We start from the raw sequence: 22,707 nt of genomic DNA on the forward strand, positions 1-22,707 counted from the left end.
CCAAATCTTTTATAAGGCATTATTCAAAAGAGAGAGAAAAAGATAATTCATAAATAAATAATAAGTTATTTTTTTAACACTATAAATCTAATTTTATCATACCCATCATATGTCATTAACCTTCAGCCACTAAGCTCTCAAATAAAAATCTATTTTTTTAGTTCTAAAATAGCTTTAAAATACAATTTAAATGTTTAAAATACATAAAAAATCTCATGAAAAATTTGTAAATCTTAACAAGAAATAACTACAATATTTCAATAATTTTAAATTAATAATTTTTCATTAAAATTCATATAATCATACAAAAAGTGTATAAATATTATCATCACTAACAATACATTAGAAATAAATAATAGGGATATTTCAATTTCGTGATCCAGGCTTCGTAGGCAAACAAACAAAAAATTCAAAACAACATTTTTCAAAATACTCCAGACCCAACCAGGATATTTTTTGTAACAATATACATACCATACAAATTTTAAAAAAGACAAACAGCAAACTAAAATATATATAGCACAATAAAGACAAAAAGGAAAAAAATGAATAAAATTAATAAGTTTTTTCAACTTATAATATATAACATAATTTAGTTTACTTTAGTATAATAAAAGCAAATTTTAACACAAAAAAATAATAAAACTTACTATTTTTAATTTATGAATTGCTCTGTTAAGAACAAAAAGTTTTAACACTTTCCGGTTTAATTTTATCAAAACAGAAGAATGTCAATGAATGTAAATTTTTATAGTACAATTAAATTTTTTTTAAAAAGCAGTATCAATTATTATTCCCTCATATAAATAAAATTCATAATTAAGTTTACAATAACTTTAAAGTAGGGTTTCATTAACCTTGGTATGAAAACATGAGAATTACACTTAACATTGCTTAAAAGTAATTTTAGTGAATGATCCCTCAATTCATCATTTTAAAACATTCAGTGTTTGGATTATAGAAATATTGATACGAATCAATCATTTTTTTAAAATCAAATGAAATAGATGAATTAATAATTGTTCAACTACTCAAGTCACCTTAGAAATTTGTTATTGCATTTGCTTAAAATAATAAATATTCATTATTCCCCTGAATTTCTCACCATAAAAATTTGATAATTAATATAACGTTATTAATTACTTTCTTTTTCATAAAAATGACTAAATTCCCCAAAAGGTATTAAACAATGAATCCTGGGGTAAGACTATATGCATGAACTATTTATATAATTTTTACTAGGATTATTAATTTAAATAAAGAGAAATTGGATCAAAAATCATAACCTTTTGTTTTTTCAATTTGATTTTTAAAAATCCACATTTGTATTTTTAGAAAATGGGATGGTGTGAATACAAACAAAAATCAGGACAAAAAGCTACAAATCAGGAGAAAATATTTTTCACCAGGAAAATCAAGAAAATCAGGACAACTATGAACCCTGGGTTATCTGCCTCAACAACTACAATTTCCAATTTAATTTTTCAAAAAAAATAAATAAATAAAAATAAATAGATGTGTGCTAGAGGGTTGCTACGAGTTACTTTTTTCGAGTTAATCCTCTTTAGAATTTTTTTTTTTTTTTTTTAAGTTTCTTGTAGCCCACTAACCAGAAGTGACCAAAACTTAGTGATTATTTTAGCATAGATCACGATACAGAAATATATCTTAAATATATAAAAACATAGTTTACAAGATTTCAATTTTAGAAATATCAAAATACAATGATATGGAATCAAAATAATGTAGAAAACGTTTGCTTCTTTTATTGCTTTGAGTCTGTCTTAATAATTCAGAATGGCAGATTATCTTTAAAGTGCTAAAATAATCAATGTTGAGAATATTTTTATTTAAAAACTGTGCAGCAGGTAAAATAAAAGCCATATCTTCCAAAAAAGTTTTTAATTCACGTCGAACCGAAGTATCAATGTTTAAGAAAGGATGCTCAAGAAATAGTCTCCTTTTACCATTCCTAACTAAATCATCGCAAAACAATTCCTTTTTTGATTCACGGAGACTTAAAACTTGTATAGTACTTATTAATTCCAAAACAGTATGATTAAATGGGAGAAAGTCACATTCATTACACATTGGCAAACCTGATGACCATTTATCAATCCGTTCGGGAAGTGACAAGAACTCCATGCTTTTGCAAAAATGGCCCTTAAGTGAATCACAAAAACTGAAACTGTCAAGAAGAGAAGACATCTCAAACAAGCAATTGGAGTCTGTACCGGCTTTTAATACCTTCTTTTTAAACTCTAAGACTGCACGAGCTTCTTGCCACAGATTCAGGTCAGATTTCTCCTTAGTTGCAACCATTTTCTGTGATTCAGTTACAGTCTTCCACTCCTGCTTTATTTCCATTTCATTCTTTATATTAAAGAGAGAAAACAAATTGCTGTAAAGTAAGTCGTAACCTAAACTGTGTTGATTTGAAATAAGATTTAGACAATTATGATAAGGTTCTTGTAAAACATAGTCTTGAAGAATGTGAGATGAAAATGAAACAGAACTTTGAAGAAAATCATATGCACAACTCTGATCATTTGATGAAGAGTATGATTCCGACATATCCTCCAAGTCACACTTATTTGATGAAGGTAGTGTCCAAAACTGAGAATACAACAGACTCCTGCGTGCATCGTTGGCATTTAAAGTAGCCAACAATGGCAAATCAATAGAATCTGGAATCCTACCATGCTGTATGCAATGATTTTTTAAACTCTTAACGGTTGTATCATTTAACATAGGCAATAAATGTATAACTTTGATATCTGAGCTTAAATTAGCCTTTACAACTGATAAATTACGACTCACTGTAAATATTACAGGTTTTTTTGATATTTTTAAGAATCCCTTGATTGTACTCCAAAGGCCTTCATCTTCTTCAAAAACCACATCAATATCATCAAACAAAATAATTGTTTGGCTCGAAATTTTACAATGACTGGAATCTGCAATTGTTTTTTCTTTATCAACTTGGGAGTGCTTAGGCTGCTTTGGATCTTGGCTCTTCTTGGCAGAATTTTGCCCGGGCTGAAAGAAACCAGAGATATCTTTCTTTTGGATTTTTATTTCTTTAGTGGATGTTTTCTCTGAATTTTCTAGGTGCTTTACTTTTTTTAACTGCTTAGCAAAAAAGTCATTCTGATCTTTTGTCTTTGTTGATTCTTCATCAGCAACATCAACTTTAATATTTTCAACATGGTATGACTCTAAAGCTTCCTTCAACTGATGTGTTATGTTTCGCCCATTTCGACTGGATGAAGCATTCACTTCTAAGACTTTAAATCCCAGCTCATTCGCCAAAGAAAATACTAAACTGGTTTTGCCTGAACTAGGAACTCCACTTATTATGATACTATTAGAAAATCCATCATCTGAATCACAACTATCTGATGAATATTCAAAGTGTTCATCTTTTTCAGGCTTTCTTTTAGAATTAGCAAATTTGTATTTCCAACCATCAAGCCATTCTCTCAAATCTTCAATGCAAGATTTATTAATAGACTCTTTAAATAAACTATTATTAGATGCTTCAGTCCACAAAAGACAATTATTTTCAATGCCACATTCCTTATTTGTATTGTTTTTCGTACCTGAAGGAGTTCTGCATATTTCAGGTGAGTTAACAGTCTGAAAACTTTTTACATCAGTCAAACCAACTATTTTATCCCATTTAGGATGTTGGTATTCCTCATTGAATTCTGGACGAATGTTATCAAGAATTATTTGGGAAGTGGCACTAAAATTTGAATGTGAATGAAGAGGAAAAGATAGGAGAGCATCAGTAAATTTTGAAGGTGGATAATTCACAATACGTTTAATTTCCACACAAGATCTTTCAGCTCCGGTTTTTAAACTGCTTTTTTTAACATCAACTTTTTTACACGGTATTGGTTCATTTACTTCATGTGTAACATCTTCAATCGAATCACTTGAATTATTTTCAATAACTTCAATTTCATTTGTTGTATCATTTAGTACTTTTAATTTCTTTGATACTTTTAAACGTTTAGTAGAGGGCTTCTCAGAAACTTTATTATTAGTTAAGTCACTTTGGACAAGCTTCTTAGAATTTGTTTCATTTATAGAATGTTTATTACCTACTGTACAATGTGATTTAGTAAACAAAGGAAATAACTTCATGGTATTCTTAGTTTTTTCTTGATTTAGTCTAGTGTTTTGATCTGCCTTAAGTTTTATCTGATCTTTACGTATTTGAAACAAAGATTTTGACTTATGTTTTCCTTTTTGCTTTAGAGAACTGGGCTCTTTTATATCTATGCTAATTTTTGATGCCTCGTCCACTGCTGTATCATTTTGTTCGTTATTTCCTTTTACCTTTATACTGCCTGTGCTAGATCGAGTAACTCTGCGAAAATCATTTATTGATTCTATCATATCTTCAGATGTTCCAGAAAATAAATTATTTTTTAAATTCAAAATATTACCCTTATTTTTCTTCTTTTTTCGATTGGATTTCACTTTGTCTCCAACTGAAATAGAGTTATCAGTAAGTAAGATTTCTTTAATCATTACATCATCATTATTACAATCTTCATCATTTTTAAAAATTGTTTGAGAAGCTGTTCTATTTTCTGCAGAAACTGAAATAGAACTGCCATCATTCAATTTCTTTATATCCTCATCATCTTTCGTGTCAAACTTGCCATCTTCATTGATGACGTCATTATTTTTCATTAAATTTTCTTCGACAGTTTTTTCTTTTTTAATCACACTAGTTTGATTGTCTACACATAATTGTACTTTATTTTGATCAAGCTTTAAACTTTTATCACAGGACAGATTTTCAATTACTTGTTTGCTAATCAATATATTTGCACCATGCATTTTATTATTAACAATTTCTTGTATGGGTGTTTCAAATACATCATCCACATTAGTTTTCAAGTTAGCATAGGCTTTCAATGTTTTGTCTTGAACGACAATATTTATATTTTCGCCACTTGCATTATTTTTATTATTTTCTTCGTTGGATGAACCATTATTTTCATTTTTTATCAAAGCAGTAGCAAGAAGTTCACTTTCATTATCAACAATGCTTATATTTTGGTTACAAAAATCACCAGTCATGAAATTTTCAATATCAAAACTACCTTTATTCGAGCACTCAAAGGGCAAATTATGAAGCACATTGCCATTTTCAAGCTTACTGTTAACAGAGAATATAGGAAACAACTTACAAATTTTTTCGGGTGACTTATCCACATTGAATACTTTTTGAATGGATATATTAACATCATCTTCTTTGTTTATAATTATTTCTTCAAAATCGTGTAAAGTTTCAGAACTCGGATAAGACTTTCTAGTTTTAAATCTCTTCTGTTTGCCATTAGTTGCATTTGCTTTATTTTTTAGATTCTTAGTCTTCGGATCAAAGTCTTCATCAATCTTACAAAACTTACGCTTACTGTTAATTTTTTCACTAGTTGTTTTTGAGTTATTTTTTGCATTCTTACTCTTCGGATCAAAATCTTCATCAATTAACTTACGCTTACTGGTAGCTTTTTCACTAGTTGTTTTTGAGTTATTTTTTGTATTCTTACTCTTCGGATCAAAATCGTAGTCAATCAACTTACGCTTACTGGTAGCTTTTTCACTAGTTGTTTTTGAGTTATTTTTTGCATTCTTACTATTCGGATCAAAATCGTCATCAATCTTACAAAACTTATGCTTACTGTTAACTTTTTCATTAACAGTGACATTAGCAGTTGTAAAAATAGGAAATAACTTAGGACCTGGATCATCCTTTGAAATATGATTAATTTGATTATCAACACTATCCGAAAAAACAGGAACTTTTGATTTTCTCGAATTCTTTCGAGTTTTATTTATTTTAATTCCTTTTTCGGTGATTTCTTCAGAAACATCATTATTTAATTGATAAAAACAATTAATGTCCTTACTGGTTTTTCTAATTCTAGAGCTACGACGAGAGCCATTAATATTTTCTTCAGCTGACATTATAATCAAATTTAATTTTTTTATTTTCTTGAAATTTAATATTTCTTAACTTCATAAGAAATTTGAAAAAAATTTCACACCAGCAGCACTTTTTCTATACCATAGTTCTGCACACTCAAACTCAAATTCTTAATCGCGCCAGAATGTTGTTTACATTTTTATTTGTTTGAGTTTAGCTGTCGAATATGAAAAAAGAAACTTAGGGATCATTTTTACTGCATTCAATATTATCTCAAGTGCATGTAAATTGCATGATTCGATTGGTGCATTTGATTTGGACAAACAGAGCTAAATGAGGATAAAATCATATTTTTTAATTTAGTCTTTAGCTATACAAAAAAAAGACAGCTGAAACTGTCTAACTAATTTTTTGTACATTTGTTTACAAATTTTTAAAATAAAATTACAAATAGTGGCGGTGATGAGACGCTTTTGTTTAATTATTCATTGATTTAGCGTACTAAGAGTTTGATTTTTATTTATTTTGAGTATTGTTTTTCTTTTTAATATGAGTCACCAACCAGAATCCTCGAAAAGACCGTCTGCAATGCCGGATCGTGCAGAAAAACGTCTAAAAAGCATTGATGAGAAGGAGTTATTGCTGAATTCGGATGACGACTTTTATGCAGCGAGCGATATAGATGATATAAATTATGAATTTGTTGATAGTGAAAGTGACTCGGAATCCGAAGACGAAGATTCCCAATTGCAAGTGAAACAAAATAATGAGGCTGTGAATGAAGAACTAATATCTTTCAATCAACTTGCAGCGACATGTTGGAGTACCGACTTCAGTTCTATAAAGAAAATTCCCTTTACTCGGACAAATACCTTACTAGTGCCGGCGCCGAATAATCCGAGGGATTATTTTAATTTATTTGTGAGTGAAGATTATTTACAGAAAATCGTCGATTGCTCAAATAGATACGCAGAAAACTTGAAAAATTTATCTAATCAGTTTCAGTCTCGAATTACTCAATGGAAGTCGCTCACTCTCGAAGAACTAAAAATCTTCATTGGGTTACTATTACATACCAATACAGCAAAAATGAATCGTGTTGTTGATTACTGGAAAATTCACCGTTTATATAAATCAGTTTTCCCTCAATACATGTCGAGAAATAGATTTCAATTAATTCTAAGATGCCTCTATTTTGTTGATGTGCAAAAGAATGCCGATCACATTGATAAATGCAAATTAGCAATAGATAATTTCAATAATGTTATGGAAAGTATTTATTACCCCTGTAAAAATTTGTCAGTAGGTGAATCAATGATTCTATGGCATGGTCGACTTATTTTCCCCCAATACATTAAAGGAAGAAGACATAAATATGGAATCAAGTTGTTTGTACTTGCAGAACCAAATGGTACCATTCTAAGGACACATGTTTTGGCCAGTACTGTGGATGTAATTTCTGGGAAAGGTCACGCAGAAAAAATAGTAGAAAATTTATTAGAGGGAAAATTGAATGTTGGCCATGCAGTGTTCATGGAAAAAAAATTTAATAGCTATGGTTTAGCTGCCAAACTATTGGAGCAAAATACATATTGCACCGGCACATTGAGCAAAAAACGTAAAGAAAACCCAAACAGCATACTTACCGAAAAACTAAAAAATGGTGACAATGTATCACGGTGTCGTAATGGTGTCCATGTCGGGAAATGGAAGGACAGAAAGGAGATAAATTACATATCTACTGAATTTCCTAACAAAATGCAGGAAGTGACTACCAGACATGGAACTATGAGAACAAAACCTGTGGCCATCATTAATTATAACAAAAATATGTCCGGCATTGATCTACAAGATCAAATGCTCAGTTACTACCCTTGCAAAAGGGAAACATTACGTTGGTATACCAAAATTTTTATACATACTTTAATGATGAGTCTGCTAAATGCCCGGGTGCTTTATAACAAATATTCTAATCAGAAGAGTATGACACTTTATGATTTCAGGGAAAAAATTATCGAAACTTATTTGCCAGAAATAACATCTGACGTGCAAACAACACAGAAGGGATGTGAAAACCAAGACCAACACAAGCTAACTAAAATTGAAAAAGCCAAACCGCGATGTCTTAGTAATGGTAAAACAGTAAACGCAACATCCAGAAAGGATTGCAGAAATTGTTATAAAAATAAAAAAAGGTTAAACACTACCACTGAATGTAAAAAATGCCCAGGTTCTCCTCCATTATGTTTTGATTGTTTTTTTGAATTGCATAACTGCACTGCTAAATAATTTTATTTTTGTACCCCTTTCATATATTTTGAATATGTAGGTAAGTGATTTACAATTTAAAGTTAGTTCAGCTGTTGTATAAGTGCATTTTAATGATATTGTAATTTATGCAATTACGAAACCAATTAGTCCCTCAAAACCAAAATTAGTAGGGTTTACGCCAGTATGGCAACAATGGGTCTACATAATTTTTTAAATTCTATATGATTAGAAACAGGGTTGGCAAGTTTTTGACACATGACGGTTTTTACCGTCATGTCAAAAACCCCTCTGTCAAAAATGTCGAAAACTGTCAAAAACCCATAGTTTTGTTAAAACTGTATTTTAATTTGAGTTCAACTGCTTATGATTTAAAATTAATTCATTTTTGGGGAATAAAATTTAAAAAAAAGTTGCTAAAAAATATTTAAGAACAGATTTTTGCATTTTCCCAACATGATTATATCAAATCATACTATTTGAAGTAAAATATTAGGATACTAAACAAAATTTTCAACATTTCCAAGCATCATTTTGTTTGGCATAATACATTACTGAAGAATGTCTAGTCATTCCTGACTTAGAATTTGTTAGTAGTTACAAGTTTTGAAAGTTTTGTTTAGCTTATTTCTAATATTTAAGAAATGCCAAATTTTAAATTCTTCTTTTTAGTTCTTGAATTTATTAATAGTTCCAAGTTTTTTTGTTTATTTCTAACAATTAAGATGTGCAAAATTTTGAATCCTTTGCAAATCAAGCTATAATGATAAAAGTTAAGTATCACTATTTTCAATAAGTATGTTACAATATTTCTGTATGAATGTATATCCTTCTATAAGAATACATGTATATAGTTGCAAAATCAATAGCAATCATTTACAACATTCATTTATAAAGGCAATTAAGTGAAATTTTGAATCCTTTGCAAATCAAGCTATAATGATAAAAGTTAAGTATCACTATTTTCAATAAGTATGTTACAATATTTCTGTATGAATGTATATCCTTCTATAAGAATACATGTATATAGTTGCAAAATCAATAGCAATCATTTACAACATTCATTTATAAAGGCAATTAAGTGAAAATAACATATTGTCCGCTATATGCCATAAATTAAAGAAAACAGTAGGTTTTTGACGGTTTTATATATTAATAGTTCCAAGTTTTTTTGTTTATTTCTAACAATTAAGATGTGCAAAATTTTGAATCCTTTGCAAATCAAGCTATAATGATAAAAGTTAAGTATCACTATTTTCAATAAGTATGTTACAATATTTCTGTATGAATGTATATCCTTCTATAAGAATACATGTATATAGTTGCAAAATCAATAGCAATCATTTACAACATTCATTTATAAAGGCAATTAAGTGAAAATAACATATTGTCCGCTATATGCCATAAATTAAAGAAAACAGTAGGTTTTTGACGGTTTTTATCGGTAAAAACATGGTTTTTACCACTGTCATGTCAAAAACCAGTTTTTGACGGCAAAAACCCAACCCTGATTAGAAATGACTGATAATTAAAATTATAAATATTATATTTAAATGTTTTTTATCTGTAAAATATGACATTAAATTGAATTATGTATCTGCAAATTGCTTTTTGGCATATCACGTAACAGGTATTTAGAGTATATAAATTCTATGTACATTGTAAATAAAATTTATTAATATTGTATTTGATTATTTTGAGCACAATAAAAAGTAAATAAAAGAATAGGTCACCACACGGGACATTTTCCTATTTTCAGCTTGGCAACAAATATGTTATGAAAGTATCTCTTAAGTGTTCTCCATATTGTTTTTTCTTCTTAAAGGCATATTTCTGATTCATCCTGTTAAAATGCTAGTATATTAGTAGCACCATGACCATGTGATTTACTTAAATGTCACTTTTATATAAATGTGTATTCTCTTTTGTATTTAAAGTGATTGCAAAGGATGTTTACATTTTTAAATATGCAGATTTAATTTCAAAATTGAAGGCCTTATCGTAAAATATTTTAATGCCACAAAAAAGTAGTGTATATTACACAACTTTTATACCATAATATAAAACCAGTGGAAAATTGCAGTTCAATTTTCAAAATTAATCAAATTAGTAAGACTTCCTAAAGCTTGGTTTTTCAATAATTATCGTCTCCCGAACAACTATCCTTTTATTTAAATTAAAAATCAAAAGAAAAATACGCATTACTATGCTTTTATCTATAAAATGATTTCATAATATAAAATCAGTAGGGTACCACATCTCAATTTTTTTTTCAGACAAAATTTTTTTGAAAATGTATAATAAATCAAAATTTATCATATCATAATACTTTCTAAGGCTTGGTTTTTTATAATTCTTGTCTCCTAAACAGCTATCCTTTTATTTAAATGAAAACACTAAATTATAATTTGTTTGAGTCATATTAAGTAATAAAAACATTTTAAATAATATTTTTTGAAAAAATTTTATAAATGCCCAAAAAAAATCTTCCTTTAGAACACTGGAGCTAAATTTCGATCATTAGTGCTGAAATTAATGTTCTTAGTTCAAAAGGAAGTTTAAAACTACTCGACATTTTTATCTCCTTAAATGATAAATTGCCTGTGTAACAAAAAGCAGGATATCCTCAATCTGCGATTAGTTGAATTTTTAACTGATGTATATTTGGTTTTCAACTTTGTTTTGAATTATTAATTAAAAATCAAATTCACATGTCCTGTCTATTTCTGCAAGATTTCTAGAACTATTGCACTATGCTCATGTTAAATTTGTTTATTTCAAGGCCTCTTATGAATCTACGTGTGCTATTACGACACATAATTAACACTGATTGATCTACATCCGTACATTATTGAAAGAAATCCTATATCATTTTATTACTGTCAAGCAATGTTAAGGGACTTGTTACAACTCAAATTCATTTGTTCAAAGAACTTATTCCAAGAACAATTTCAAATGGCCGGAGATTTGCGTTTACAATTTTTTTGCCAGCAATGAAACTTACATCTATGCTTTTGACACTGAAACATCTCAACTAAGTGAAAGTTGAAGCAATACTGAAAGGACCACATCAGTCTTAAAAAAAAAAAGTAATGTCTGTTTTCATGCCTAGCCAAAATTTAAGTGTCCTAGCTCTTTTTTTTTTAAAAAAAATAAAATATAATCATGATCTGTGCACCCTTGCAACTAGGGAATAAAATTTGGCAATATTAACTGATCAGCAAAAATTAGAAATTTTAGTATCTATTTCAAAGGACCAGAGATGAAATCTGGAATCTCACGCAAAATGAAGCAGAGAAGCAAAACTCCTTACTAACGAATCCAGTTCAGCGTACACGGATTTCAATTCACAAAAAATGCATCAACATGTAAAATTGTTGGCACTTTCATACTTTACATACCAACAGTTCAACAAAATGAAATGCGGTTTAATTAATTGTCAGAATGTTGAACAAAGCACAGGGAAATTGTGTTTGTAAAATGGTTGGCGCTTTCGTATTCTACATACCAACAGTTCAACGAAATGGATTGATTAAATGAATAGTCAAAACGTTGTAAGAAGCAAGCCTTTTGTGATTGACATTGCAGAGAACAAATTAGATTTTTGAAAAGAGAAAATTGAGCATTTTTTTACAAACACGTAATAAAAAAGCACTTTTAAGGGCTTTTTAAAAATCTTAGATGAGCACCTTTTAAAACACTCTGCATCCTGATAGATGGTGGCAGTGTTGTGTATTATGAATTCCTCTTGAATGACCAGAATAATCATACAAAAAAATTATTCAAGTGTTTTGCAGCATTTTCATGAAGCAGTTCAACATTAATTACCAGAAAAGTGATAAAAGTCATGGGTTTTGCGTCATGATAATGCGCATACAAGTTATTAAGTAAACTTTTAGCAAAACATTCAACATATATGGGCCAACTACTAGTCTAGTACTATTCATCTTAAATTGTTCATAACATCAATTTAGTCTTACAAACTAAATGAACTTTTTTTAAATTAAATTTTTAAAATAAAACTATATAAGTATAAATTGCAAATTTTTTTAAAAATTTAATTAGCTTTTTATTCTAATTTGACATATCAAGTAGGTCCTGTTTTGAACATACATATTTTAATTTGATATATTAAGTAACTCTTGTTTTGTAACATATTTTGAAAGGAAAAAAAAAAAATTATTCCACGACTGAAAGAGGTCAGTGGAATTGAACTATTAAGAAAAACATTACATATTTCCATTCAAATTATAATTATATTCAAAAGAAGCAGTTTTATCAACAAATGTATCTTGAAGGGATGAAAAAATAAGCACATTTTCATAAAACGTTTATTATGAAACACATCTCACATTACATCATCACATTAAAACAAGGAATGTGTAAAAGTACAAAAACATTTTTTTAAAAATCAGAATAAGAAATTAAACAAGAAACAGAACATCAAAAAGTTACATAAATACAAAAAAAATTTTAGAGATATTTTTTTGAAAATTACTTGATTTAATACAGACATATACATACCACAAAATACAGTAATGCTTCTTACTCAAGACCCTAAAATAACGAAAACACATTTGTACATTAGTTTACAAGGCATTTGTACTTTTTGAACATCTATCATAACTTGGTCAGCCTGTATTAACAATAACAACATCTAAATAATAAATACATTCACATTAAAAATAAATTAAGTGTTTAAGAACATGGGTTAGATTTTACTTTAAAAATTTCGTCAAATTTAAAGTTAAAAGCATATTTTAAAAAAAGTTAGAAAGTCAAAAACAATCACTTGTATTGCCTTTTACCCAACATATTTCTTTAAGAATATCTCGACTAGAATTAAAAATTATTGCAAAAACCAGAAAACTACAATAGCTAGATTTTGTTTTTTTAAAAATAACTTCATATTGAAGTTGTGGAACAGAAACCATTTTTAAAAACAGTATCACATCAGCTTTATTGACACAGTTACTATCACATAAAATTCATTAAAAATCTTATCATTTAAAAACATGATAAAAGAGTTATAGTCTTTTTAAATTTCTTTTACATTGTTTGCTACCAATGACTAATGTTGGTACTTCGAGCTTTGGGCACTTGTGATATTTTGAGCAAGGAGACAAACACTTTCCACAAAAAGTATAATTGCAAGTAGTACAAATGTATTCTTCTAAATCTTTTCTTCTGGCAGGATATTTACAACTTGGACATTTCATCAATGATCCACCTACTTTCCCTTCCTAGAAAAATAATTAAAACACATTTATTCTTTTGAAATAAAAACAGTTTCAATTATACACTATCTGAAGATCATAGAATAAAATGATGACCTTATTTGATTAAAGGATTCAAACAATATTTTTCAATAAATTCAAAAGCTATTTTTTTTAATTACAGTTGGCCTGCAATTTAAATAAGGCTTTCAATTATACTAGTGCATTATAACCAGCAACTATTTTTATGTGTCACTTTTATGAAGGTGTTAACCACAACAGTGTGAACCATCAAATTAAAGTGACTAATCAAATGTGCTAAATGAATTCCATGTTCCGTTAAAATACTATACGGGAAAAAATTAAAAGAAAAAGGATTTTTAAAAAAAAAAAATGCGAGCATACACAGCTACAACTGCTGATCAAAAGATAGAAATAAGGAAGAGATTTATGTCTATGTTGACGGTAATTGAGGAACTTAAATTTCGCGTATCATAGTATAAATTTGGGTGAAAAACAACGCATAGCGGGTAGTTGATAATGGAGGAATATCTTGTTAACGTGATTTTAAATTGAGTGATAACTCTAATTCAAACACTGAATCCTGTAATAACATTCTATCAAAATATAAAAACCAGCGTTCTCAGTAAGCGTTTCTTGAAGGGTGACCTGCCTTACTTTTAAAATTGCTGTCATCTTTTTATTCAAATTCAATTTTGAAAAAATTTATTTACTGTGTGAATATTAACTACATTGGAAAAATTATCTGTGTTTATAAGTTACATTCCGATTACTATAACAAGCATTTACTTTGTTAGGATTATTCTCAACTGGTTAAATTTTTATAAGTATCTTTTTCTTGGAAGGGGGGGGGGGAGAATATTAATAATTTTTTTAAATTTTAAAACTAATTTTTAAATAAATATCTATTATTTTTAATGCATCTTTAGAAGTTCATTTTCTCATAATTTTTAGTTTAAAATTTAAATTATAGAAAAAACTTTCAAGCTGTTTATCAATTAATCATTTTTTGTTAGTTTACTTCTTTTGAAAAAAAAAATCACAGAGCATGCCTTTATTTTTAAACTACAAATTTTTCTCATATTTTGATAGTGAGAGAATTACTTTCTGAATTATCCTCATAAGATAATATGAGAGAGTACTTTAAAAATTTATAGGTTAAACTCAGTTATCACGCAGTATTAAACATTTTGATAAATATTTACGATGTTAAGTGAGAGCCCTTTAAAAACTCAAAGTACGCTGCCCTTTTTTATTTTTCGGGAGAACTCTGTAAAAACCATATGTGAAAAAGAGTATTGAGTAGTTAGGAAACAGATATATACATTATCTTGTGTTATAGAACCGACATGAGCTTTCCGAACATACCACTATCCTCCAATTTGAAACTACAATGGAATCTTCACAAATTAAACATCATAATAACATTGCATTAAAAATATAGCAACTTGAAAAGTCCCATGAAAATGGCCAAAAAATGGTAAATAACTTCTGAAAAAACTATCACTACTAGACAACGCAAAATTGATATGAAATTGTTACGAATCAAACATGTCAAAAAGTGGTAGTGCAAATTCAAAATTTGCAAGTTGTAGCAATATTGTTTTAAAAATTAAATCATTTTGAAAATCATTTATCGTTTTAAAAATCATGCTTATAGGGCCGAAAAATATAAACAGGAAAAAACTGTCATCAAACAGAAAATTACAATGGTATCGTCACTAATTCATCAAACATTTCAAAAAAGTGATAGCCCAAGTTCGAAACGTGCATGTTGCTATAACATTAAATATATCGGAACTTGAAAAACCAAATGGAAACGACTGGAAATTTTTTTTAATTACTGCCTAAAAAAATATAAATCAGTAAATTCAAAAACTCATGACTAAAATAAGTAGCATTAATATCAGAATGGAATAAAAAAAAGAGAGGATACTTTCTCACAGAAAAGAGCAATTTCAGTTTTGAAGTGGCACTCACTTAACACTAAAAGTGCATCGCAAAACATAATATTATGTAATTACCTAATTTGATCCTTAAGAATTTTTAAATTACCTTCTTATACTATTTTTTATGTATTATACATAAAAAATACTATACGGTATAGTATTTCAAAAAGTAATTCTCACTTATTTTATAAAATAAGAGAATTTGTTGTTCATGAAAAAATAATTAAAGGCATGCTAAAAGAGAATCACTGTGCACAAAAAGATATTAATTGACAAACAACTTAAAAGCTTTATTATGTAATTTAAACTGAAAATTTGCAATGAAATTTTCAGTTTAAATTGTTAAATTAAACAAAAAAAAAAGGTGTTTAAAATAACTTAATAATTACTTGAAAAATTCATTAATAGACCTTAAAAAAGATAAACTTAAAACAATTCAACCTGTTGAGAATAATCCTAAAAGTAAAAATTTGTAATCAGAATTAAATCTAAAATTATAGGTAATCAGAATTAAATCTATGAACACAGATAGTTTTACCAGTGTGTAATTATTATTTAAACAGTGAATTAATTTTTTAAATGGTAAAAAAGGCAGTGTCTTTGTGGGATGGCAGCTTGCCCTCTTTGCAAACATCAAAACGCAGGCAGTGCAGACAACCCTTCTAAAAAATGCTTAAGGAGAACACTGTTAACATATTATTGCTAGCTTAAAAGAAAAAGAAAATCAATATTCCTTTGGCAAAATATACTTTTTGTGAACCATTATTTACATGCAAAATTAATGTGTGAAATTTATTTTTACAACTTTTAATTTAAAATATTTCTATACTTAGAAACAAACTGAATAAAATTCCTTGAATATTAAATCAAACTTACCCTAATAAATGAATCAAATTTCGAATTGCAGCATTTCGTAGAAACTTTAGGCACTAGATTACAATTGCTAATATCATCAAGGACTAATCTTGGTAAATATGAAAGACGTTCATACCTTTTCTTAATATCAAATGGCGATATTCCTGATCTTGATCTGTTTTCCTACATGAAAAAAGGTCATTATTTACAAAGCACTTCTTCTCTTAAAAACAATTCCATAATAAAAAGTGTACCATATGATTTCAATTTTTTTTTTTTTTTTTTTATATTTATAAATGAAAAGGGTTACATTGAAAGAGTTTTAAGTTCAGTTAACAAAACTAAAATTTTACAGGACAAACAATTATAAAAAAAGGCTGCAAGTTGCTACTAGTTTTACCTTTTTGGTAGCACAAATTATATTCAAGTACTTTATTTATAAATTACACTACTCAACCAGCCATTTTAATGCAAACGCAATTTAACTTTTTTGTAACCTAACTTTTTATTAAATGTCGTCAACTCTGCAATTAAATGTCTGGCCAATAATTACAACATTGGACTTTTAAGATGTCACAGTATCAAGTAAAAACAGAAAAATGCAGTAAGAAAGGCATATGAAGAATAAGTGTCCAAACAATTTATAAAGGAATGTCTAAATCTACACAGTAGATTAAAACAAAAAGATTATTTCTGATCGAAGATCAAAAAATAAGAGTGGCAATTTCCAGCAAAACCACTTCAAGAGAGAATGTGATAATTTCTATGCTGTCTTATACATTTTTGTTTCTTATACATTTTTGAACACCTAATTTTTTTTTACTCTCCTACAGCAGAAGAGCAGTTTAAAAATAGTATTTTACAATAGTAGGGGTCTGTCTAGGTTTTTCTGAAAGGTACCTATTTTGTGAAAATTTTGAGATAATTTGTGAAATTTAAAAATTATATTAAAAAATCAACACAAACAAATGGATTTATTATTTCTTACGAGACACAAAAATAAAATTTTATGAAAAAGTATTTTGTGAAACTACCGTTTTTCCTAAAGTTGGATTTGTGAAGCTACCGCTAAATGGTAGCTATTTTAATTATAGAAAAAAATAGACTTAATATGATCAAAGATATCTTAATTTCAGAACAAGTGCAAAAGGACAAGTCACCCAAGTGCAAAAGTCACCCAAGTGCAAAAGGACAGGTGTTATTTATATGAAAAAATAAAGACGACAAAACCGAAATTTTTATAGCTTTACGTAGACAAATTTAAAATTATTCAGAAGTTTACACTTAAGGCTATTAGCTTTTGCATTGTGTGTGTGACATAGAACTAGTTTTAAGAATTATTTTTAAATAATCTGTATAAAGGATATATATGTGATCCATAAAAAGCATAATGTACTTTTGTATTGATATCTAAGATGTTTCTTATAGTCTTTTGGTTAAAAAATTTTTAATGTTGAAAGCTGGTTTTGGAATCATTTATCAAATATATTTTATTAAATTCAAAATAAACAATAAATATATTAATGATAGAAATTAAATTCTAAGCATATTTTTTTTCTTTTATTTGTACTACTCTTGATAAACTTATACAAGGGCTCTCTTTTTCTAGAAATTTTAAATAAGCTAAATTAATTAAGAAATATAGTGAAATGATTAATTTTCATTACATTAAAATTGAATCGTTTCGTTACTATTATTTTAAGTTTGTTTAATTGTTAATTTTAAGATCTTAAAATCCATCGGATTAATTTTTCTTTTTTTTTTTTGTAAACAGAAATAAATGTATTAAGAAATTTTTTCTTAATGGAATCGAACATAAAAGGTTCTTGAAGAATCTGCTCTTATAATAACTTTGCATATAAAATGAAAACTTCATTATACTGTCTGGTCTTCTTATGTAAAGGAATAATGCCATTAATAATTATATTTAAAGCATTTTTTTTTCATCATTAAAATAATAGTGGTGTTATAACTGGCATTTAATATTTGAATCAAAACAAGACTTGCAATTCGCTATTTAGAAAATATTTTCAGCAATTCATAAATACAATTTTTAAGATATTTGATCTTATTTTCAGCAACTCACAAATACAATTAAGGTATTTGATAAGTTTCAAGTCTTATTCCTGGATAAAATTATCAAAAATTAGCCAACTGCCCAATATAATAAGGAATCTGGTGAAATGCTACAATTAAAAAAAAAACAGACAAATCTATAAATAATTTGTTGAGCTAAATAACTTATTGTAAAAAAAAAAAAAAATAAGCAAATAAATTACCCTGTGTGATTTTATAGATTTTAAGTATTCTCTTCTCCGTCCATTAGCTTTCACATCTTCCAGTACCAGTTCCCTCCACATTTTATTTACACAGCTCACTCTACAAAGATCTTCAGCCGGTAAGTAAGACAGCAAATCAGATATAATTTTTTCACAGTTTATTTTCTTCAATCGAGCTAAAAAGTTCACTCTGAAAGAATAGCTGGGACTTCGTGAAAGCTTAGAAGTATCACTTTCTTCTCTTTCAGAATTTTTCCTTCCACAAAATCTAGTCTGTTGTACCTGTTGCTTGTATAAATCATTACTAATGTCAGCATCTTCAAAGCTCAATTGTTTAATGATATCTGATTTCCCTATCTGGATAAGATTCTGATTTGAATCATAAGTTGGATTGTAAGTAATTTTCACTGGAGTAAACTTTAGAAAACTATGACGAGAAAAAGGTGTTTCATCTTTAAAATCTAATGGACTTCCGCAAAATCCACTATCGGTAGTCGATAGATAGATACTCTTGTGAGCAAACTCTGAAAGAAAAAAGATATTTTTAAAAATACAACTAGGGTGACCCGGGGTAATTCACGATCACTCTGTTTCTTTGGTAAATAACGATCACCTAAGTTTTATTTAAAAAAATAATATTTTTTTTAAATTTGAGACATGGACAAGAATGCTTGTTCACTTTACTAAAGTATAACTACATTTACTTAAAAATAGTTTTTTATTTAATCTAACAAAATAAGTATCTTTTAAATTGCTTTCTGTATTTTCCATTTCAAAGATGGGTTTCAAAATGTGCACATTTCTGCAAAGATCCCCCTCCTTCTCTTAATAATAAATATTTTGAGTTACTTTCTTTTTCTTTGATATAAAAATAGTGTAGGCTTTTGCTTAATTATTTCACATCTACTGTAAACATTATAATTGATCATTGGAAACTATATCAAATGTTGCCCCCTACAGATGGGGTAATTAATTCCTGATCATTGTCATTTCTTCTTATAAATAGTATAAAAAATAGCTAATAAATAGTCAATTGTCTTTTCTTGAATAACAGTTCATATTTATTAAGTGGAACAACTATAAAATATATTTTAACTATAATCACAAAATTGTTTTTAACTGTATACGAGAAAAATGTGTTCTGATATGCACCATTTCTAGCTTGTCTTACCTTGCTTCTATCTTAAATTTATGTGTGTACATTGTTAGAATAATTTTTAAGTTGACAAATTAACCTAATATAAATATGGTGAGAAATTATAAGCTTAAAAAGGATACTAAGCTTCTAGAAAGCAAAAATAGTGAATTTCTTTTAATGATTGAAAATGAAAATTTCAGTGTGAGAGCTGCTGCCAGAGCTGAAGTGTTAATCTTTATTCCTGATTTCAAATAAACAGTTTTATTAGCTGCTTAAAAATATCTTTTTGGTTTATTTGTTTGATCTTAATGTCTTATTTGTTAATTACCATTGTATAATTATTTTTAAACAGCCCATTTACTATAAAAACTGGTGATCAGTAATTACCCCAGAAATGATCAGGATTTACCCTAGAATTGATCAAGAGAAGGGGTAATTCCTGATCACTAAAAATTTAAAATCTTTTAAATTCTAATTAGATTTTCAAACAAAAGGTAGCATAGGACTCATCTCATATAGCCTCAAACTTCCATAAAATATTAAAATTCTATCTTGAATAGTTTTTTCACAAAATAGATGTTTGCATTTTTTGATCAGGAATTACCCCAGGTCACCCTAAATATTAAACTTTCTGTTAAAATTCTAATCTTTCTTATAACTTTAATAAATGAATGATAGACAAAAATTTGGCTGCTTCATTAAAGATAACTGTATGAAAGTTTAAAAAAAATTCAAACCTAGAAAGATTTAATGTATGACTTTGAAATAAGACTAATCATTTTTAAAGTATGTTAAGAATTTTAACTCTTACACTTTTAATTTTGAACTGTAAATTGAAAGTCATCAACTGTGCCGTAATAGAATAACAAATTATTATAATAAATTTGCTTATTATGTAATAATATAAGGATTTTTTTCCTAGCTGTCGTTGATAGTTTTGTTTCACGACAGACACTTTTACAGCACTACACACTGGTTAGCAATCTTATACTTATTCTGCACCTGTTTAAATTTAAAATGTTTCAATAAATTATTTAAAAGCTAATGAAAAAATTTGTCCTGCTGTATTGTAATAAATAGTACTAAGGAATCATAAAGGATGCTGCCTGGCTGTATGTTTTTAATCAATAAAATGTAACTGACTGCATATTTGCTTGAAGGTAACAAATATTTTCAGATTATTACACTTCAGATCTTAGAATAACACAACTTATGGCTTTGGTTGTGTTATTCTGTTATTTTAATAGTGTACTATTGTGTTATTAAAAGTGTATTATTGTGTTATTTTAATAGTGTATTATAGCTATAGAGTTCCAATTTAAATCTAATGATGAAATACGCTAATTTCCTTTTTAATGAGTATTTGTGTGAATTGAATTTTTTTTATTAAAAACATTTTCTGTGCAGCTTCGAGCTGACATTAACATTGAGAGTGCCTGTAAATAAACAACAAACTTTTATAAAGATAAGTTACAAAAATAAGCAGCTAACAGACATTTTTCGTATTTAATACATTCGAACCTCAAAGTATCATCCCCGCATTTTTCTTTTTCCTTTTTTGTTTCAATTGTACCATTACAAATGCTATTATTATGTTAAGACTAATTTAGATCAGTTTTGAAACAAGAGTTTCAAATTATTGTTTAGAAATTCAACAAAACATTTTAGCAAAAAAAATGTGATTGGTAGAATGTACATATTATTTGAAAACCACAGGTTTTGTACATAATAATGTCTGCAATAACAATAAAATTCAATAGTTTCTAAAAGTACCGGAATTCATTATTCAAATTCATATAATGAATATGTTTTACTAATTACATATATTTCTTTTTCAGAAAAAACATGAAATAAAGTTAAAATCTATAAAGAAAACAAAGATGAAAAAAATATCAGACAGGTGACATAATAACTAGTATAATTTATTTTTAAATCAATTGACATTAATTTAATATAATTCCTATTAAAAAAATTTTTATATTATATAAATTTATAGATTTAGGAGAAATTAAACAATTAGATGTTATAAAATAAATTCTAAATTGAATGTGAATTATTTAAAAGATTGGAAAAACACAATGTTTAGCGCTAATATGAATTTGCTGTTAAAACTAATGGGCATGCACAATTCTCTGAATATCAGACTTTAGACATCTTATAGGCAAATTAATGTCGCTTTCTTAAACTATCTTTACATTAAAGCTTTTCTTTTAATAATTATACTGTACTGTGAACTATTTCTTAACGCTGATGATCGAAGCCTAAAGAATTTATTTTCGTTACTTTTAAGTTCAATGAATCTAACTTAACTTTATAAAATATAACAGCAGATAGATGCATCATCCTCGATTATTAATTAATATTATAACTTATTTTAAACAAATTTTTACTATGTAAAATCTCTCGAATAGAATTGGTTGATCATAGAATCAGTTAACTCCATACGGAGCAATGGCGATTCCTAGTTTGCTGAACATGCTTCGCATTGCGTTTTTTTAATCTTACTTTAATTATTCACAATGCTTCATTAAAAATCTGTAAATATTTACCATTTTTTACCGGTGTTCTTTCCATTTCATTAATATTGTTTTCTCAGGAAAGGATATAGTATATGCGCGTAACCTGTACGCGGGTGATAAGTCGGATCTTCAAATTTCGCAGGCAAAACTTCGCAGGAATTTGAACGGGAAAGAAAAAGAAGGCTTTGCTTTTCAACCAATCAACTACTTTGAAATAGAGATGCCACCACATTGAAGATTAAAAAGCGTTGTTAAGTTTAAAATTTTTAAAAATTTATTGGAAATAAATTTAAAACACTGTTCTTAATATTTTAGCTCTAATAAATATTTTTTTATAGTTTTCAATGAAAAATTTCAATAAAAAATTCAACATCCTGTGATTTCAAAACTCAATGAACTGAAAACGTCTGTTGCGTTCGAAAAAATGTATGGAGTATAAAAAATTTCAGAGAAACGGGAAAAACTCAGTGAATGCTTTGAACTGCTTGTGATTCGTTTTAAACTGAGCGTCG

At 27.7% G+C, this 22,707-nt stretch overlaps 2 protein-coding genes across 2 annotated transcripts; both read right to left on the reverse strand.

The window, feature by feature from the left end:
* Positions 1-1,636: 1,636 nt before the first annotated feature.
* Positions 1,637-6,145, reverse strand: elg1 (enhanced level of genomic instability 1). The gene has a single exon (XM_071185908.2). It carries the CDS (start codon positions 5,989-5,991, stop codon positions 1,690-1,692), a length of 4,302 nt encoding a protein of 1,433 aa, XP_071042009.2. The 5' UTR covers positions 5,992-6,145; the 3' UTR covers positions 1,637-1,689.
* Positions 6,146-12,535: 6,390 nt separating this feature from the next.
* On the reverse strand, positions 12,536-22,388 carry LOC107451216 (F-box only protein 43). Its single transcript, XM_043051658.3, has 4 exons — positions 22,226-22,388; positions 18,539-19,062; positions 16,281-16,442; positions 12,536-13,461 (listed from the first exon to the last, which is right to left on the reverse strand). The coding sequence occupies exons 1-4, from the start codon at positions 22,248-22,250 to the stop codon at positions 13,246-13,248; spliced, it is 927 nt and encodes a 308-aa protein (XP_042907592.1). The 5' UTR covers positions 22,251-22,388; the 3' UTR covers positions 12,536-13,245.
* Positions 22,389-22,707: the final 319 nt, after the last annotated feature.

Source organism: Parasteatoda tepidariorum, chromosome 5 (assembly GCF_982258835.1).
Source record: "Parasteatoda tepidariorum strain Cologne lab strain chromosome 5, Ptep-v5.0, whole genome shotgun sequence".
In the NCBI taxonomy this organism is placed as follows: domain Eukaryota; kingdom Metazoa; phylum Arthropoda; class Arachnida; order Araneae; family Theridiidae; genus Parasteatoda; species Parasteatoda tepidariorum.